The sequence below is a fragment of the Scomber scombrus genome, chromosome 21 (assembly GCF_963691925.1).
Source record: "Scomber scombrus chromosome 21, fScoSco1.1, whole genome shotgun sequence".
NCBI lineage: Eukaryota > Metazoa > Chordata > Actinopteri > Scombriformes > Scombridae > Scomber > Scomber scombrus.
In genome coordinates, this window is record NC_084990.1 from 16,595,007 (window position 1) to 16,614,188 (window position 19,182).

Genomic DNA, 19,182 nt, shown 5'->3' on the forward strand with positions numbered 1-19,182 from the left:
GTGCTTCCTATGCAAAGTTTGCTACTGTTCTTAATGCAACTTCAAAAATCATGTCTGCTGATACACTGGAAAACTGCCCATATGGATTTTATGTAGAGTGTAGTTATGAAAATGAGTGAAAACTCAATAATACCGACATTTCTAATATGTCAATGTTATTGGACAGATGAAAACTGCTGCATTTGTCTCCTCATCATTCATCGTTTGCACACAGCAATTTTTGTGGATTGAGATTCTGTTCAACTCCTCACACATAGTCATTATCACATGCAACAACCTGAGTTTTATGAATTGCATTCCTCTGTACGAGATCATTTACAGTGTATTTAGATTTATGTCTCCCCCTCAACAGTCATTATCGCCTGCAACAGCACAAGTTTTATGTGTAGCTCAGAGACACGTCTGAATTACCTCAAATTCATGTCTGTTTAACACAGATCTTACAGCACAGTACCAGTCTGATCCAACACTCAGGCTGTTTTGCATATTTCTAACCCCTCATGGTTGATGTGGCAGGGCACCATATAACAGAGCAGGAGGGTGGGGCTACCTAAATACCCTCATTTTACTGCAGAGGGGGGTGAGAAGGCTTTAATTCAGTGGAAAGTGGTTATTCTATATTTGCTTCAACCATACAGTGACTCCACCCTCCACACGTCCCATATAAAGCCACTCTAATAGAAGAGTTTATGAATGCCGAACTTCTCTTCATTAGGTTTAGACTTAGACTCTACAGACCTGGCAACACTTTTTACTTAAATAGAACAACCAGCCCAAACTAACCAGATAATGATCTGTTGGTATGAGTGAACATACTTAAAGTGCACTGAAGTGGTTTAGTTTAGCAGTGTGAGAGAATGGATGGGTGAAATTATAAAAGTTTAAACAAAAAAAAAGTCACTTTTAGTGTAAAACAGAATTACCATAGCAGAAAGAAAGAGACAGTGCAAACAACAGCTGTCCTGTCTTGCTGTAAGCGGGTGGGGTCAGGTGGCCAAAAATGACTTGGACCACATTATATGTAAAGTTTGGTAATTACTAGGTTTTGAGACTTAAATAGCCGGGCCCACAGTGGTAAACATACTGGAAGTCATGGCAGCTGCCTCCACAGTATCCTGCTTCTTGCCTCCTCAGAGACAAACCAGTCAGTGAGCAAAGACAACACGAAAGCATTTGGCCTGTATAGGACAGAAAAAGGACAGAGACACTTCTGTTAACCACACAGAAGGTAAAGAGGCTTTGAAATCAACAATGATGAAATGAACCACAATTTTTTTTTACATTTTCTTGGCTTTTTTAAACTTTTGTTTTATCTATATTTTTAATGTAATAAAATATTTGTTGTTATCGGACATTCAGATCTTAAGATTTAAGTCTTCCAGTTGGAATAGCCGGAATATATTCATATTCAGAATATTCATATGGAAACTTCAGTGCATTTAATTTTATTGACCTCTATGTATATGACCATTTGATAGTGTCCTCCAGAGTGAGTAAATTAATCAATCATGGATGGTGCATTCTTGCATCTTAATGAAGACATCCCATCAAAAAACATTTGTGGCTTTTGGTAAAATATTTCAACAACTATTGGATGGCTTGCTAAGAAATTTGGTACAGACATTCATGTCCCCCTCTAGATTTAGCTTTCTGTTTAGTGCCATCATCAGGTCAAAATTTACATTTTTCCAGTAGTTTTATGACCAAATACTTACTCACTAACTACATTTCCATCAGTCACAGCTGTACTGTGCAGTGTTAATTAGCAAATGCTAGTATGCTAGCCTGCTAAACTAAGATGGTCCACATGATAAACATTATACCAATAACCATGTTAGTATTGTCACTGTGAGCATGTTAGCATGCTGACATTATCATTTTGCTCCAAGCACAGCCTCACAGAGCCACTGTAGACTCTTAATCTTGTTTAAAACTATATACAGTCAATGTTTGAAACAGTGTGGAGGCACTGATTCATTTTAGGTAATCTTTGAGGATGTACTTGATGAAGGGTCTGTCAGTGTTGGTGAGTATACTATGTTGCTCTTTGCTAATGTCTATGTAACTGCGTTGGCAAAGACAGACTAGTTATAAGCAGACCTCCACTTACACCAAGATAACTGGAATATTCCTCTTGAAGCTTTACAAAGGTACTAATTACTGCAGGGGAACTTTTACTGTGCATTGTATTTAAAGGTGTTTCTGTTTTTTCTGTGTTTCTGGTGTGTGTGTGTGTGTGTGTGTGTGTGTGTGTGTGTGTGTGTGTGTGTGTGTGTGTGTGTGTGTGTGTGTGTGTGTGTGTGTGTGTGTGTGTGTGTGTCATTGCTAAATAGGCTGGATGATGAAAAAAGATAACTGACAAAGATGACAAAATGGAGAAGTTGTGCTTATGTCCTTTAAATGTAAAATACTTTCACACAAGTAAGGACAATGACAGCGCTTAACTGCTTGCTACAGTTACAATATTTGCGAAAAAATGATTTCCTTGCTAGAATGTGATGTTTTACAGTCAATGTAAAAGCAGGTTTATTGTAACAAGCAAATTGCAAAAGAAACAGCTTAGAATGTCAGCAACCAGCCTGGCAGAACAGAGTATCAGGGCCTCTTTTTATCACTAGCCAAGAGACTTGTGTCAACAGACAGAGACCTGCTGACAAACCTCACACAATCCTGCAAACCAGCTGCAGTTGGAATGTTTGCATACAGTAATAATGTAAACATCTGTTTTTACAAAATAGGTCCTTACAGTCCTGGAGATGACTTCAAACAGCCATTGGCCAATTACAAACATGCATGTACAGCAACCTACAGAATACAGTACGTGTGCAAGGAAGGTACCCCTGCAGGGAAGGAAAGAACTAGTGGAGCACATTCAGAGCTGGAGTTATGAGGACCTTTTTAGCAAAGTATAAATAAATTAGCATGGAACATTACTTCTTAATCTCTTGCGTAGAAATAACTTGGCAAAACATTGGTATTTCCTCTTCCTGCCATGAGCATTTATATACAAAGCAATTCATTTTTTTTGGACTTTACATTTCAAGTTTCTTTGGTCTAAAAGCAGCTTATTGTGCTAACTTAGCAGTGGCAGGATGAAAATAACTAATGGAGGTTCTTGAAAGTGTTTGAAATTGCTCATTATTATACCTCATTCACCCTATTTACTAAGGAACTACAGCAAATGATACAGTTTGGGTTGTAAAGAGAAAATAGTTAGGAGTGCAATAACAAAGATAGTTTCCTATTTTCCCCATGTCATACCCACAAGTAAGGTTTCAACATTGTTTCCATCATCCTTCCTACAATGGTTAAAAGCTTTATATGTATTTTGTGCTCAACAATACATTTTCTTCATCAAACTATCTTAAATAGTAAAAAACTTTAAATAGCATGCTATCAGAAAATATATAGTTCTCTGTATCAGGATAAAAGACCCTAATAAATATCAGTCATTTCAGAGTTTTCCGAAGGATGTTTTTCATGCATCAGGGTTCAGAGTTTGTGTCCATCAAAGTCTATAAAAAGTTGAACACTTTATCTTCTATCAAACTAATTGACTTGTCTGTTAGCATTTCTTCACTGCTTACAAATTTGTATCCAAAAAGCTTAAGTGTCGGGCCGCACACTTTTTGTACAACCTGGGCTATTTTGAATGGTATATTGAACCTCCATTTCTCTACTTGTTCTGAGGAGTTTTTCTGTGTAGAGAAAACACCACTGGTCTCTTTGGAGGCCTGCGTATTCTTCAGGATCCAGGATTTCACTTGTGGAGTGAATGGGATTCCAGTAAACTTGTACATCTCGGTTGCCTTCCTCATTGGGAACCTGGCGATGTCCTCGTACCGCACCAACATGTATCGTCTGCGCAGCCATGGTGGCTGTCTGAGGCCGACCTCTGCAGACATCCTTATGTTGTCGCAGTTTCCCTTCAGCTTCCTCACCTCATCATCATCAATAGGCACATCCCCATCCATGGCCCACTGCTTCCAGTTTTTGTATTTGGCAGCAAAGGCCACCATGCGTGAGGCTAATACAGCCCGAGGATCCCGAACAAGCTGAATGAATTTAATATCTAGACGTGGGTCCTCTGCCAAAGGACGGAGGGTCTCCAGTTGGCGCACCCTCACTGACTTGATGGCCCTGTGCTCCTTATGAAGGCAGGACTGGGATGCCATCGTAAGATTCAGGGGCCCGCAGCGTCTGGTCCTACAGCGATACCGCTCAAACACCCCTTTAATGACTGGGCTGCAGACTGACTCCTCACACAGAGAGCTGCTCGACTCCCTGCGGAAGAGGGCGGTTGTGATGTGTTCCACAGGGAGGGGGTCAAGGAAGCTCTCCAACATGGAGAAGTCACACAGGAAGAGCTGCTGGAGCACGTCACGGTACGCCTTGGCTGCCGCTGTGGCGTTGGTGCCGCCAGTCTCCAACGTTAACATCTTCTCTACATGCCACAATGGCTCAAACAGGTAAAACATGTTGTCGCCCTGTTGGTTGAAGAACTCGCCCACAAACGAGGAGCCTGTCCTGGTGGTGGCTAAGAGGAGGATATGTTTCCTGCCCCTTGTCATCACCTCCTGGTGTTCGCTGTAGTTTTCCAGGCGTCGCTTCATCAGTGTGAAAGCAGAGTCCTTCTTGCTGAGTGAGGTGAAGGAACCATTGTGCTTCAGCAATATGTGGGGAAAACCACTGGGCTGTAGAGGGGTCTGGGGAGTCTGCTTTAGGGCAAGCTTATCTGACACCCTGAAAGTGTGAGAGGAATCACTGTTATGTTATTTTTCAAAGTTAAGAGAAAGAAGTCATAGCCTCAATATCAAACTTGACATTTGCAGCATTTTTATGTTGCTCAAGGAGTTTTTGTAAAATATGTTTCAAGCTTGGGAGAAATAAACTTACATAAATCTGTTGGAAATCACAAAAGCGCTCCATTGATCACTGAAATTGACTTACCTTGAGATAATGTTGTTTTCCTTCTCAATGATAACGAGTGCCACAAAAAAGACGATGGATATTGTGTATTTGATCCTCATTCTTGGATGTAGCCGTGCCTGGATGTGCTTCTTAATAGGTTCTGCCAATCTCGCAAGTCCCCAGTCGCCTTCTTAAAGAGCCTTCCAGTTATTTGTATTCCCCGTTGTAGTCAATGTTTCATCCTGTAAATGAAATGAACATCAACCTGTCATTTACACATTTTGCACATTTGAGCGCACCTGAGAGCAACTACTTGGGTCTCAATTCTTTCTGTCGGAACACTGAAAGGTATTTGTTTTAAGTAGTCAGCCAAATGGGGAAGCTGACAGTCTATTATTGCACGTATAAAACAGCACTGCAATGCCTAGTCAGTATGGTGGTTCCACAGAGAGTTTTTTTCTCCCCATGTATCTTATCTTCCTCTATTTGTAATTATGCATCATCACTGCACTGCTTTCTGCACAACCAAAGATGGAGGAATTTACTCAGACAAAAATATAACAAGGTAAGAATAGAAAATAGCTGAGTGAGTCTTTCTGAAATCTAATCCAGTCCTTCCCACGAGGAAGTCCTTGTTATCTTTAAGTGCACCAGTGCATTTCAGGAACATGCCCACCCACCAAGCAAGACTGAAGGCTGGTGCACACAGAGAAACTATTTATGAGTCTGTCTGAGTATAAGTTATTTAAAAATGAGCTGAAAAACAACTGTGAGGGCACAAATGAAATACAAGTGACAGACCGTAATCAAGCAAAGTTTTGTAATTAACTGTAATTCCAAAACTATTTGCTTGAAAACTGAGGGCTGTCTGAGTTAGAGTGATAATCCTTCTTCCCACTGGTGAAGGTAGCAGAGCAGCCTGTAGTCCAAACTGCCAGCTGCTCCTCCATGTCAACACTGGGAGGAGATCTTTTCAACACTAACATGGGCTACTGGTAAAGTAGACCATCTGGTGATAGGCTAATGGCTCACAGTTTCCTCATAATATGCCTTTGTTCCTCTAAAACAACTGACACTGAAGAGGAAGTGTCTAAATGCTAAGAGGTATAACTGCACAGAACAGAACTGAAGGGGGAAAGCCTGCCTGTCATGAAGCCATACACTGTAATACTCTGAGTCTGCAGACCATTTAGTTCTTCTGTAAGTCTGTAGAGGGCAGACAGCAGGTATTCAAATGAAGATAAGGGTGGATTTAATGATGCATATTTGGGAATATCTTGCACATTCCTGAAAGATTAGTAAGATTAGTTCACTTTTGAGATAATGGTAGCTTGGCTCAGATCCCTTACTAATCTTCGGATTTTACCATAATCCTCCTTACCTCATGTGCCAGTGAAAGAGGTCAATAACACGAGAAGAGTAAATGAGACAGTCTCCACCCTTGGGGAAACTGGCAAAGTGTAATTTTGATGTGTGCCCACAAAAATGCTTGAGTTAGAAATTTAAAAGGGATGCTTGTGATGAGCTGAACAAGTAAGCACACAGACGTCTACAGTAAGTCTTTTTTAAAATCCTGAATCATACGTCTGGGTTTGTGAAAACATTTGTTTATTGGATCTGTCAGGTGCCACAAACAGAATCCTGAGTGTGTCTGTGATTTCTTATGGATCACTGTTAAATGTTTGAAGGTCTAGCCTCAAGGCCAACACATTAGTGAAACTGCAGCTATTAATCAGCAGAGCTGTAACCAACAGAACAACCGTTTCACTCACTTCAGCAAGGTAGTCATCTGTTTGACACGAAACAAGTGGCACTGTGTAGGAAGTGAAAGCTTGCCAGCACTCGCAAATACATGACCGTCATTTTCTCATTTCTGATGAGCCTGAGTCTCTGAGTTTAACACATCTGGAGGTCCAGTTCTCACATCCTGTCGCAACATCTGTCCCAGGCCAGTTTTGAGCACAGAAGCCAGTCCAAATGACGGCAGTCTAAACACAGGGCATGGTTGGACACTGCCCGTGAAATTCTCTGAGAGGGAATGGGAAGATTACAGCTCCAATAGAGCACTGTTGACGTGGACCGGCGTGTAATGAAAAGGTGAACAGCCTGTGTACTGAGACACGTTTCCTCCAAGAGGAAAAATCAGCTCCGTCTTGCACCACCCTGCCGCATGCCACAACCACAAAGGTCTCTTTACACAGGAGTGACTCTAAACCCCCTTTGGGCTGAGATCGCAGAACATAAACTCCCAGGTCATTCACACGTCACAGGGTCAGTGACTAAGCCCCTGGATGTTACAAGTCATGTAGAACTGGTCAGATAGTTGGCTGCACCAGGGGAAATTACTGAGTCCTTAAGCCTTCAGAAATAATTTATCATTGTGCAAATACAGCCAGAGTTTGTCTAAAACCAACAGATCTGACTAGATGTACAGTTATAGTACAGCATGTTTATTCTACAGTTTATTTTCTACTGCCACTGTACCTGAACAAATTAAGACAAACTCAAAAAATGATTCAGTCTGATGAATAAGACATGAGTGAAAGATTACTCCTCTCTCCACGAAAAAGTTAATTTGACATAAATTATACAGTACTTTTTCTACGACAGAGTGGTTCAGTGGGATGTAGTATGTATTTAAGCAGTTTTAGTTCCCTCCATATACTGTATGATTAAAAATCAAGTATTTATCAAGAAAATAAGTGGTCTGGGGTTTTATCATTTATATGGTAAATTAGATCTACACCAATTATCTCAGCTTATTGCATCTGCTGTGTAAAGTTAAAAAAAGCACACACACATGAGCTGACGTTTTTGAATATTCATAAACCACTGAGGCATATGACACGTTTGATCATCTGCTCATAACAAAACCGCCACTACACCATTTATCATTTTCTTACAAATGCTTTTAATAGCTGCTTCTTATTTAATGTAAATCTTATGTGAAGACAAATTAAATACCAGTCAGCCACTATAGTGTTACAGAAGTACACTAATTACCAGTGAATATCCCATTCAAATCACATTGCTATTAGAAAGTAATACTTTCAGATGTCAGAAGTGCTCTCTGAAACAGTGTAGGCTAGGTTGCCATTACAGGATGAGGTGTCTCGATATATGAAAAATATAAGAGTACTGTTAGGCAATATGGTAATATATACTGTGAGATGAAAGAAAACTTATCAACCATCAGAAATTTTTCTGGATGAATTTTATTACCTATATTTTTGGTTGTTGTTTTGGACATGATTTTTCAAGTGGGCTATTTAATTATCAGGATTAGCCAAAAACAAATATTATCACCTTGTAATTTTATGTAAGTACTGAGATATTTTACTTAGAGTAGCAATTCCACAATGAAAAAGAAAATCTCCATTACAAGTATTCAAAATCTAAGCACATAAGTATTGACAGCAAAATCTGAAAGTATTAAAAGCAAAAGTACACTTTACTCATTTAAAGTATTATATTTACATATTCATTGTTGGAGTATCAACACTGATTCACTGACTGATACATCATTTGACTGGAGATCATTTACTGTTGGGAAGTCGATGACAGAAGTACAACACTTCCCCTTGAAATGTGGTAGAGTAGAAATGCAAAGAAGCATAAAACGGAAGTACATGAATAAAGAAAAAATTGTATGCACAGAACTTGATTAAATGTACTTTGCTATATTCCACCACTGTATAAATAGCGGGCTGTACTTAAATTTCTTCACAGTGTATTTGTTGTCAGTATAACTAATATGTTTTGCCTGTTTCAGTGAGGCTATCTGGTAATTGTTGCTATGGTTATTGGTAGTTTAATATTTCTTGTGCAATCATTTAAAACAGCAGTTAACCTGTTATAAACTGGTTCAAAATACTTTTAAGTAAGGATCTCATCTTAAATTATATAAATTAATGTGACTACATCAACATGGCATATAATTACAATTAACTATTTCATAAATGCAGTGCTGGGGATGTTTTTGGCAGGGAATGTCATTTTATCAACAGACGCACTTCAGCTGGTTCAATCAGGGTGGGGTGGAGGGGAGGGATGGAGAGCAGGCGAAAGGAGTATGGCATGCAGGCAACAGGTTTAGTCAAGATTGTAATGTGGGAGATATTCATGCTCTTTTTGATAAAATGTGTCTTGGAACATTGTGATGTGTATATAACAATGCTGATTTTGCGCTTGGACAGTAGATTGTCATGCAGCACAATTGGAAGACAAACAACATGCACGGATGTTACTTTAAAAGTACATTTGCTGTCAATTTATGAATAGAAAGGTTTAACAAACTTAAATGTGGGGCTTATTTTTTAAATCTGTAGTTAGGGTCTCTTGAGAACATGCACAGGTCAAAAGGACAAATGGCCAAAGTGAAGTCATGCCTTGTTAATAAACAGACCCTTAATGGTCACGCTCTCTCAAGTGACTGCTTTAAGTAACTTCATTGTGTATTTTTCAGTTAAGTAACAGTCCACCCATGTGATATTATTAGTTTAAGATGGTTTAGTTTCAAAGAGGCTATAATAATATCAGGAACAGCTTGTCCGCTTTCCATACCCACCATTATGATGAGCTGCGGTGTCTGAACGCGTCCAGCTTCGTTTAATCCGTGAAGTTTCCTCAAAGCGCAATTTCGGGTAGCAAATAATCCCATTACTTCCCAAGACTAATTCATTGGTGTGACGAAAAACAGTCCAATCCAAGACAAGTACCGGAACTAGTTTTAATAGGTAATACCTGCAGATCAGATGGAAACATGTTGAGGGAGACTGCGGGTCAGGCTGCCCGGTGAAGTGAATGACAAGTCAATCTAACAGTTGCGACCCAGTGGATCACATGGAAAACTTTGGACCAAAGGAGCGGAGCTTCAAGCAGGAGGCGCAATGCCATGAGCCCTCACAAACTCTCTGCTGTCATTTTGTAATAACAGATAAACTTTACACTTTATAGTATTATGGTTGACAATAAGATGTTGGCCTAATATTGTGGTAATGTTGTCTTTATTGTTATTTAGGCCTGTTTTAGTTTATATTAGGTATTAATGTAGCCACAATAAAAGACGAAGCACCCCATCTAGTGGCAAAAACCACAACGTGCATCTCAACCTGTAGGTGGAATAAAAGTAAGTACAAAACATCAACATCAACGAAATGATTTATTATATTATATTATATTATATTATATTATATTATATTATATTATATTATATGTGGTACAGTATTTATAACGTAGAACACACAACACAAAGAAATTAACAATAATTAGACTCATATCGAAGCCCATTTTGCGCCAATGCGATGACAAAAAAAGATCATCTAAGTCAATATAATGAGAAACCTTAAAATTATGACTCAGTATTTCAATGTGACTATCTCAAAATAATGACTTACTTCAAAATAATGAGATAGCGACTATCTCAAAATAATGACTTAGTATCTCAAAATAATGACATACTAAGTCATTATTTTGAGGTACTAAGTAATTATTTTTGAGTTACCAAATCATTATTTAGAGACTTTTCATCACCTTTTCATTAAATTGGCGATAATGAGCTAAGAAAAAGCCTTCTTAGTAGAAAAGGTTGTTTTTTATTATTATTATTATTATTATTATCATCATCACTATTATTGTTATTATTACACATGAGCAGCAATAATAAAACAATTATATATAATGTATAATAATATATCACTGAAGGGTGAGTAAAGAATCTGGATACTTAAAACGCGGATTACGCCGAATTGTAGGAGTATGAAGCGCCGACTGATTTAAAACTACATTCCCCATCATACCTGTCGCGTAATGATGACGCACACATTGAGAATCTTCAGGAAGGTTGCAAAACAATTGCGTCACTTGTATCCAGAAAGGTGAAAGACAGACGCTGCTCTCTCGGTAAGCTTAATTTACAGCTAAGTATCTTAAATAACGACAATATTACAGCGGGAAACTACATTTTAAGTTAACAGTTAATGCATTTAGGGAGACAAGGCACCGCAATACTGGTAGTTTAAAGACGTTGCTGCTACTGGAGTCTACGCACTTATGTCATTCAAGCTAACGTTAGCCAGCGTAGTTAACGCACGCTACATGTGATATAAAACACGTTAAATGTTATGATATAAAAGTGTATCTTCATCACACACTCTCCAGTGTCCTTGCTTGATTAGTTTAACCTTGTTGCCTAACAGGTTTGTGACGCAAATAAAAACATATAGAGAGAACCCCCTCACTCCTGTCTCGTCTCTGTGTGCTAATGTTGTGTTATCTTTCAGATAGAGGATAATATATCGTCTTGACCATGTTGGTGGCAAGGCTAACATGCCTGCGGAGCCTCCCTCTTGCCGGGCTACGTCCTGTGCTGACACCGGCCCTGAGAACACCTACCCTGAAGGCCTGTCCCCCTTTGCTCAGGCCCCAGCAGGTACTGTAGAGTTACAGCTCAGGAAGACATACAAGTCTACCTGACATGTTGTTTGAGTAGTCCATCTACTGAAACATTATCATTGTGTCACACATGAGACTGCTATCAGTAAGATTAATTTGAAGAAACTGTTATGAGTCTTGGTTCACAGCAACAGATGTGATTGCATCAGATAGTGAACAATAACAAGCTTCAAAATGCTTTTAATACCACACATCCAAATCAGAGTTTTCTTGTCTTCTAATTTCTCTATTTCTTGGCATACAAAAACCAGAAACTAAGTTGACACTTGGGCCAGAATCAGACAGAAAAATGGCCCTCTTTAAATTTTATGTGACTGGAAATTGTTTGTTTGGCAGGTTTGATGCCTAAAATTTGACCATTTCCCTTCCCCAGGGTACTGAGTGAGTTCAAAGTCATTAGAAGAAGGGCAGACAACTGTTGCCTGATAATGTAGGCTGAATGGCGACATCTTTACAAATTAAATATGTTGGCAGCAGTTCAGTGAGGCTTAAAAGAACATTTAATTTGCAAATTTGAGCCTAGTAGTAACCAGTCTTTTGTCCTGTGAGTTTTCTTTAAGAGTAATCCACTGATTAAGCATTGGACTTCTGTTACATCAGATATAATAAAAGGAGCAAATCTCAATATTGATATCAAATATATCAAAATATTTTGTATTTTATTTTTATTTTTTTGTTGTATTTTATTTTATGATGTTGTGAGGAAGTTGTGAAGAAGGCACAGGACTAAATAAGAGTTCTGCTTCCTCCTGTTCCCTCTTGAACACATTATTTTGCTCTGACATTTCATTTTGATGGCTATTTGTTGTTGTTGTTCGAGATAAAACCAAACAATAAACAATCAATACATTACCCCTCGAGACACTAGCCTCAAGCAGACATGAGTTGCAGGCTACAGAGGTCTGGTAACATCACTTCTTTCTAACTCTACATGCCCTTTTTTTCATTTTCAAACTTGTAATTTTCAGCCCCAACCAGTGCTGCTAAAATAACATCAACTAATCAGAATTAGTGCAGTTCCCCCTGGAGGCACAAAACGCTTTATAGAACTTGTTTCATGTATGCAGTTGTAAACAGACTTAATGTGTAAATATTTTAAATGTGAAATGAGTGAAGCTCTAACCTAATATTGGCCAGTTGCATGTTGCCCAAGTTGCTTTTCAGGCTAACTAAATCAACATTTGCAGTTTTGTGTAATAGTTGTTGTTCTTTCTCCAGGGTTTTTCCTCCAAGGCCAGATTTGGTTTCCGCCGTGCAAAGACAAGTAGAGACCAGCTCAAAGAAGCAGCTTTTGAGCCAGCAACAGATACCGCCATTAGAAGTAAATACTATCACATGCTATCAACACGTTTTTATTATCAGATATAACTGGATTTTTGTTACAGTGGTCAGAAATCATAGATGTCAGTATTCATTAAGCTCATAGTTTCAAGCTTTCTTTCAAAGAAAATTAAATAACTGTGATGCAACCATTTCTTATAATACAAAAATCACACATCTGACACAGTGTTTGTCTGAAACCCGTTTAAAGTAATATGATTTATTTCATAGCGCACATTTTTAAATGTGACTAAAATAACTGTTGTCCTCGCTTTAGTTGACAGCATGGGAAGAATGTTTCTGGCTGGAGGTGCAGCAGTGGGCCTTGGAGCTCTGTGTTACTACGGACTCGGCATGTCCAGTGAAATTGGTGCCATAGAAAAAGCAGTGTGAGTAACAGCAGCTCTCAAGTTTCATTTTGTGTGTGTGTGTGTGTTGTGGGCGTGGGCACTGTAGTCTACAACATAGCCTGCTTTAGGAAAATTTCAATCAAAGGAAACATTCCTATTGCAAATAAAGTACAATATCTAAGGAAGGATGTGATTGCTTCTATACTGTCAACAGCCATGTTCATATTCAGCCTGTATTTTTATTAAGTCATCATGCAATTAAGTAACAGCCTACCTATGATGAGAACAGTCATATTACCCAGCTCTAAAATATTTATTTTATCATAACCACAATATTACGGATGCACCGAAATGAAAATTCTTGGCCGAAACCAAAAACCGAAAATGAGGAAACCAAGGCCGAAAACCGAAACACTGAAATAAATTATTATGCCAATTATTAGTACCATTGCATTTATGGCTATGACTGTGTACTAACCTCACTAAAATCAAGGCATTGCAATTCAAAGAATAAATCAATTACAAAAGTATGAAAATATTTATTTAGCAATGACATTACAACAATGCACAATATAAAATTAATTTAAGTTAAAAATAACACTTAGTGTTACACTTGGTGGAGGGTTGCGATCAGTATTGGTCTAATAAGCAGCAACACAGAGCTATAAGCATGCTTTACTCTCACACGCGCTGCATTTATAGTCACACATACACACACACACCTTCTACTGTGCTGTGCGCTTCTCCGTCTCTAAGCGGGTTCTCCGCATCCATCGCGGCCCGGATCATTTCTCGTGCGCGCTGCTTTAATCCCACATCCAGGTAATGATCTTTATAACGCGGATCAAGTACAGTCGCGATGAAGTGCATAGGATCCAAATAGATCACAGTGAAACGTGTGCTCACAGACTCTGAGTGAACTACACTTTAGTGCTGCAATTAAAGGAATAACGTCTGCTACAGATGCATCAGAGGAGCTGATCTCTTTAGTTAGCTGTTTCGGCCGTGTTGTTTCGGTGATAAAAGTATTTCGGCCGAAAACCGAAAATGCGCTTTTGGGCCATTTTCGGCCGAAGATTTTCGGTGGCCGAGTTTTCGGTGCATCCCTACACAATATAATCTGCTTAGGCTGGGATAGTGTTTTACATCTACATTGTCATCATCTTTCCAAATAAGCTAAAAAATATTTTCAAAAATCAAGTTGTCTTAAAGTTTAATTATTGTGGAATTGTCAACAATATAAAGTACATAAATGCAGCAATAGTGGTAGGTTAGTGCTTAGACGTTCCTTGGCAAGCTATGTTTAGGCTGGTGAAAGACTACTGGACAAACACACAAAGGCCTTAATGACCATATCGGCATCTGCAGATATTTTTGTAAACAATCTGTAAATGGTATCAAGAATTTTCATGTCAGTGCACCCCTCACTTTTTTGTCTGTTTGCTGCATGTGTGCAAATGATGTACAATAATTCATCGTGCGAACAGCAGTGATTTGCAGTCGTACTCAAAAACTTTGTCCAGGTTTGGCAGGTCTGTCAAGCTCAGATCAGTAGAAAGTGTTTGTGTTGTACCTTTTTTTTAAATATCACGTGGCCCTTTTCCTCTCTGTGCAGGATCTGGCCTCAGTATGTGAAGGACAGGATCCACTCCACCTACATGTACTTTGCAGGCAGTGTTGGACTGACGGCTCTGTCAGCTGTAGCAGTGAGCAGGACCCCAGCACTCATGGGACTGATGATGAGAGGATCCTGGCTGGTGAGATTCATAACTCAAAGCAGACCCACCATGGACAGATGGCTGACAGATGGCTGATGGCAATATTTATTTCACATTAGAATTAAATACTGATAAATGAAGCTGGTTTAATAATATCTGTATTGAATATTATTTCAGAGGTAAAATAAGAATTTATAGATTCTTAATATGAACACTTACTGTTTGTTCTAACCCAGGCTATTGGAGCAACTTTTGCAGCCGTGATTGGTGCTGGCATGCTGGTCAGGTCCATTTCATATGAACACAGCCCAATGCCCAAACACCTCGCTTGGATGCTCCATGCAGGTTTGTATGATAATATCTGATGAAAAAGTATTATTCCGTTGTGTTGTCCCACGCAGACCTGGTATTTCTGCTTTGTAATTACCTCAATTAAACACTAGAGGGCAGTGATGTAAAGCCCCAGAGAGTAAGAGCTGCTATCATATTCGGAACCTCTACAGTGCATCTAAACATGTGACACAGACCTGTGTTGTTGTTGTTGTTTTAAATGTGGTTTGTCCTTTTGTTTTTATTTCTTGATAAGGTGTGATGGGTGCTGTCATCGCACCCCTTACTCTCCTGGGAGGGCCTCTGATGATGAGGGCCGCCTGGTACACAGCAGGCATTGTGGGAGGGCTATCTACTGTGGCCATGTGTGCCCCAAGCGAGAAGTTCCTCAATATGGGTGGTCCGTTGGCTGTTGGCTTTGGAGTCGTCTTCGCCTCCTCTCTTGGTTAGTAAATTACACTCTCAGCCCACAAACTTACATAAATACAGCATAAATATAGTTCTGTCTTTACTTAAATTAAACAATACATTAAAGAAGCATGAACATCTTGACCACTTAAAATATCACAAAGTCAAATGACAGGATACATGAATGATGTACTTGATAAATAATGATTATTCCATCAAAAACTAAATTAAATACTACAGCTAAGTATTACATGTCAGATATTCAGTGTTCTTATCGTGATTATGACCCTGCAGTGCCATATGAGAAACTTCACATCTCCATCAGTTCAAAATCCCTTACCAACAAATTTTGTTGAATAAATCACACCCTACGTGTAATTTTTCACACAAACAGTTCACCCGGTTTATGCAAATAGATTTTTCTTCATGTCACACAATAGGAAAATATCTGGGTTCCATATGAATTAATTAGCATGCACTATAGCAATTAACTTATTTTAAGGGAGATGTCACGGCACATCAGTTAGACGTTCCCATGTTCATATGGCACTTTCTTCACACAGGTTAATTTACTTTGGCATTACATTTTTAATTATAAATTATAGCTAAGTAGCTGTTAGTTCTCTCATCCAACCCCAGTTTAGTCCACATGCAGAACAATAAACAAATAGCTTGCTGAATATAAACGTCTGTTTCTGTTTTCTTAAAAATAAAACCCCATCATGTTCAGTCAGTGTAGTAGAAATCACATTTGGTGGCAGTTGTTGAAACAGGCGTATCAAAGTTGGCACATCTTCCAATTATGATGCTTTTCAATTCAGTCTCAAGATAAGGATAATAAACAAATAATAACTGAAGGTAGGTAGATGATCAATCACCTACCTAATTTATTGTAATTAGTAGTAATCCACCACTGGAAAAATATCTGTATTTATCTTGTTTCCTTTCTCCAGGATCAATGTTCCTGCCACCTACCTCAGCATTTGGAGCGGGCCTGTACTCTGTGGCCATCTATGGAGGCCTGGTCCTGTTCAGCCTGTTCCTCCTCTATGATACACAGAAGGTCATCAAGAGGGCAGAGACATACCCTATCTATGGTGTACAGAAATATGACCCCATTAATTCGTAAGTTACTCCATAAATTTCTTAAAAATGAGCTGGAAAGTGGAATAAAAATATGTTTATACCAGAAAAAATAGTTTGACTTCATATTTAGTTTTCTGCTCTATACTGCTGTACATGTATTTGCAATAAAATATGGGTCTTTTTAATCTTGCAGGTGTATGGGGATTTACATGGACACAATGAACATCTTCATGAGGCTGGTGATGATTCTGTCTGGTGGTGGTGGCAAAAGGAAGTAAAGGGAAGGATTGTGACTTTCAGCTTCAGTTTAACCTTCCACAGAACTGAACAATGTCATGTTTCATTTCTAGCAGCACACACAAGGTGTTATCTTTTAGTGACAAGTCTTATCTAACTGGTAATTTACATGAAAAACATGAATGCTTTGCAAATCTGAGGATTGCACTTTCTGCTACACATTGCCAGTCCAAGTAATGAAGACAAATTGTTCTATCTTGATAACACACTGAGACAGAGCTCTGATTGTGGAAGTATCAGGTTCAACCTGGACTTTCAGATGGGTTAAATAGACCTGTCAGCATCACCTCACCTGTCTCAGAGATCATTTGTATTGTTTGTTATAATTTCTATTTATTTCAACTTGGTATGTGTTTGGTTTATAATGAGGGTGAAAGTTCATGAAGAATCAAGTAACAGAAATGCCACATGTCAACCATAGACCGCTCCAGACTTCCAGTACCATAAAAAAGCTGTTTTATGCTGCACTTCTGTGATTGATTAGTTCATATATTTCTGATGAAAAAAATGCAATTATTTCAACGATTACATCATTCAATAAACAAGTTTTCAGTTTGAAGTCTGTTTTTTAAATAATTTTTGGCGTATTTTTAAAAAAATTAAGCAGAGCAATGACTTTTGTGGAGACCTTTTTCGCAGGATGTTTTGACGTATCAGGTTAGGAAAAGCACAGGTGTTAATATTAAGTTATTGAATATATAACATTAACATATATAATATAACTATCATAAATTTGCATTGATACTGGTTGAACACAAATATAAAGTAATGTACCTGCTTGCTGCTGTTTGAAGTATGAAGTTTGGCTTGAAAGGACTTTTTCAACAATGCATTTATCCTTTCAATCTGTTGGAAACATTTTAATGATAATGATAATTGAGTTCAGGTAAATCTAAGAAATGTATTTGTTACACCTTGTAAACAAGTTCAGTGACCTGTACTTGCAGCAGATTAACTTTGAGCAGTGTCTAAGATCAGTGTGAGGAAATGTTCTTAACCTCTCATCTCTGCCGATAAATAATCTTAAAACCTGCATATTTTTTTCATTAGTCATCCACACGCTCAGTGGTTCTACACAGGCTTTGAGGGACCAGAGGGGGTCCACCTTGTATTTGCTTATAAACAGTCAGTGTGTAGAAGCAGATGACAAAGGCTTAGCGTCGTAATCCTCTTGTCCACCATCTGGCTGCTCCTCTAAAATTAAACCTCCAAACCGGGGCCCTTGCAACAGATGCTAACATCTGTAAATATGCAGGTGCTTCATTAAAGCATGTACACGTGGAGCACGCAGCTGCCAGATAGTGTTTCAATCTCAGATCATATTCACGTTTAGGACACATGATTGATATAGGCTGTGAATTGAAAAATCCTGCAGATGGAGGGGATAAAGAGGGCAATAATGGATGAGATTGAGGAAAGCTTCAAAATGTGGAGATCTGCCATCACTGGGGATAAAAGTTGTCCTCTGTCAGTCATTTTCAGATTGATGACCAATATAGGGCTGGGGTCCAAGGTTTTTACTGCTTATAGGTTTGACATTCTGTGTGTGGGAGAGAGTGAGAGGCTTTAAATAAGTTCAGAGGACAATGATTCATGGTTCCGGTTGTAGTTATATTATACGTCCACCACATTAACCCACAATACAAAGAACTGACCTTATGAGCACTTTCTTTTGCATAATCGCACAAAACTTAAGTTGTTTTTATATCAGCCTAAACCTGTAAGATTCAGTTCATTTCTGTTCTGTGCTTCTTCAGCATGTTAACTAATATTAAGATTTTATCAACATGCATCTGTAAAGTAATTACATGAGCTCACTTCATGAATATAGGTATGTTTTAGGTACTTGTTCTTAACTAGATGATTTCTATTTAGTACTATTCCATACTTAATAAATATGCTAATGTATGAATTATGTAACTCAACCACATATCAGTTTGAAATTTTAGTTAGAAACTTTTTATTCTACTACATTTAATTAATAGCTGTTTTAATTGAATTGTCGCTATTTTCTGTTGAAGCCATAAGACCAGTTCATAAAACAATGATGCATTGTTATAAATGAATATAAAAATTGATGAATTAGTTCCACTTCAACCGGCTACAATGTTAAAAGTGTTTGTTACATGTTAAGAAAGCAGTAATAATGGATGTGGGCGTAGTTCCCCTTTAAGGGGATATTTGTTTGTATTGTAATGTTTTTTTCATTTTTGTTATGAAATGGTGGAAAAATCGAATAAAAGCAGTTGATCAAAAAAAGAAAGTAATAATAATCCAATAATATATATTACAACAAAACACATTTAATA

General features: G+C 38.3%; 2 protein-coding genes across 2 annotated transcripts; one reads left to right on the forward strand and one right to left on the reverse strand.

Moving 5' to 3' along the window:
• Nucleotides 1-2,530: 2,530 nt before the first annotated feature.
• On the reverse strand, nt 2,531-5,030 carry LOC134003664 (carbohydrate sulfotransferase 3-like). Its single transcript, XM_062442926.1, has 2 exons — nt 4,951-5,030; nt 2,531-4,743 (listed from the first exon to the last, which is right to left on the reverse strand). The coding sequence occupies exons 1-2, from the start codon at nt 5,028-5,030 to the stop codon at nt 3,516-3,518; spliced, it is 1,308 nt and encodes a 435-aa protein (XP_062298910.1). The 3' UTR covers nt 2,531-3,515.
• Nucleotides 5,031-10,745: 5,715 nt separating this feature from the next.
• Nucleotides 10,746-17,432, forward strand: ghitm (growth hormone inducible transmembrane protein). Its single transcript, XM_062442898.1, has 9 exons — nt 10,746-10,812; nt 11,193-11,341; nt 12,583-12,685; nt 12,962-13,073; nt 14,650-14,791; nt 14,989-15,097; nt 15,339-15,527; nt 16,444-16,615; nt 16,770-17,432. The coding sequence occupies exons 2-9, from the start codon at nt 11,219-11,221 to the stop codon at nt 16,852-16,854; spliced, it is 1,035 nt and encodes a 344-aa protein (XP_062298882.1). The 5' UTR covers nt 10,746-10,812; nt 11,193-11,218; the 3' UTR covers nt 16,855-17,432.
• The last annotated feature ends 1,750 nt before the right edge of the window (nt 17,433-19,182 follow it).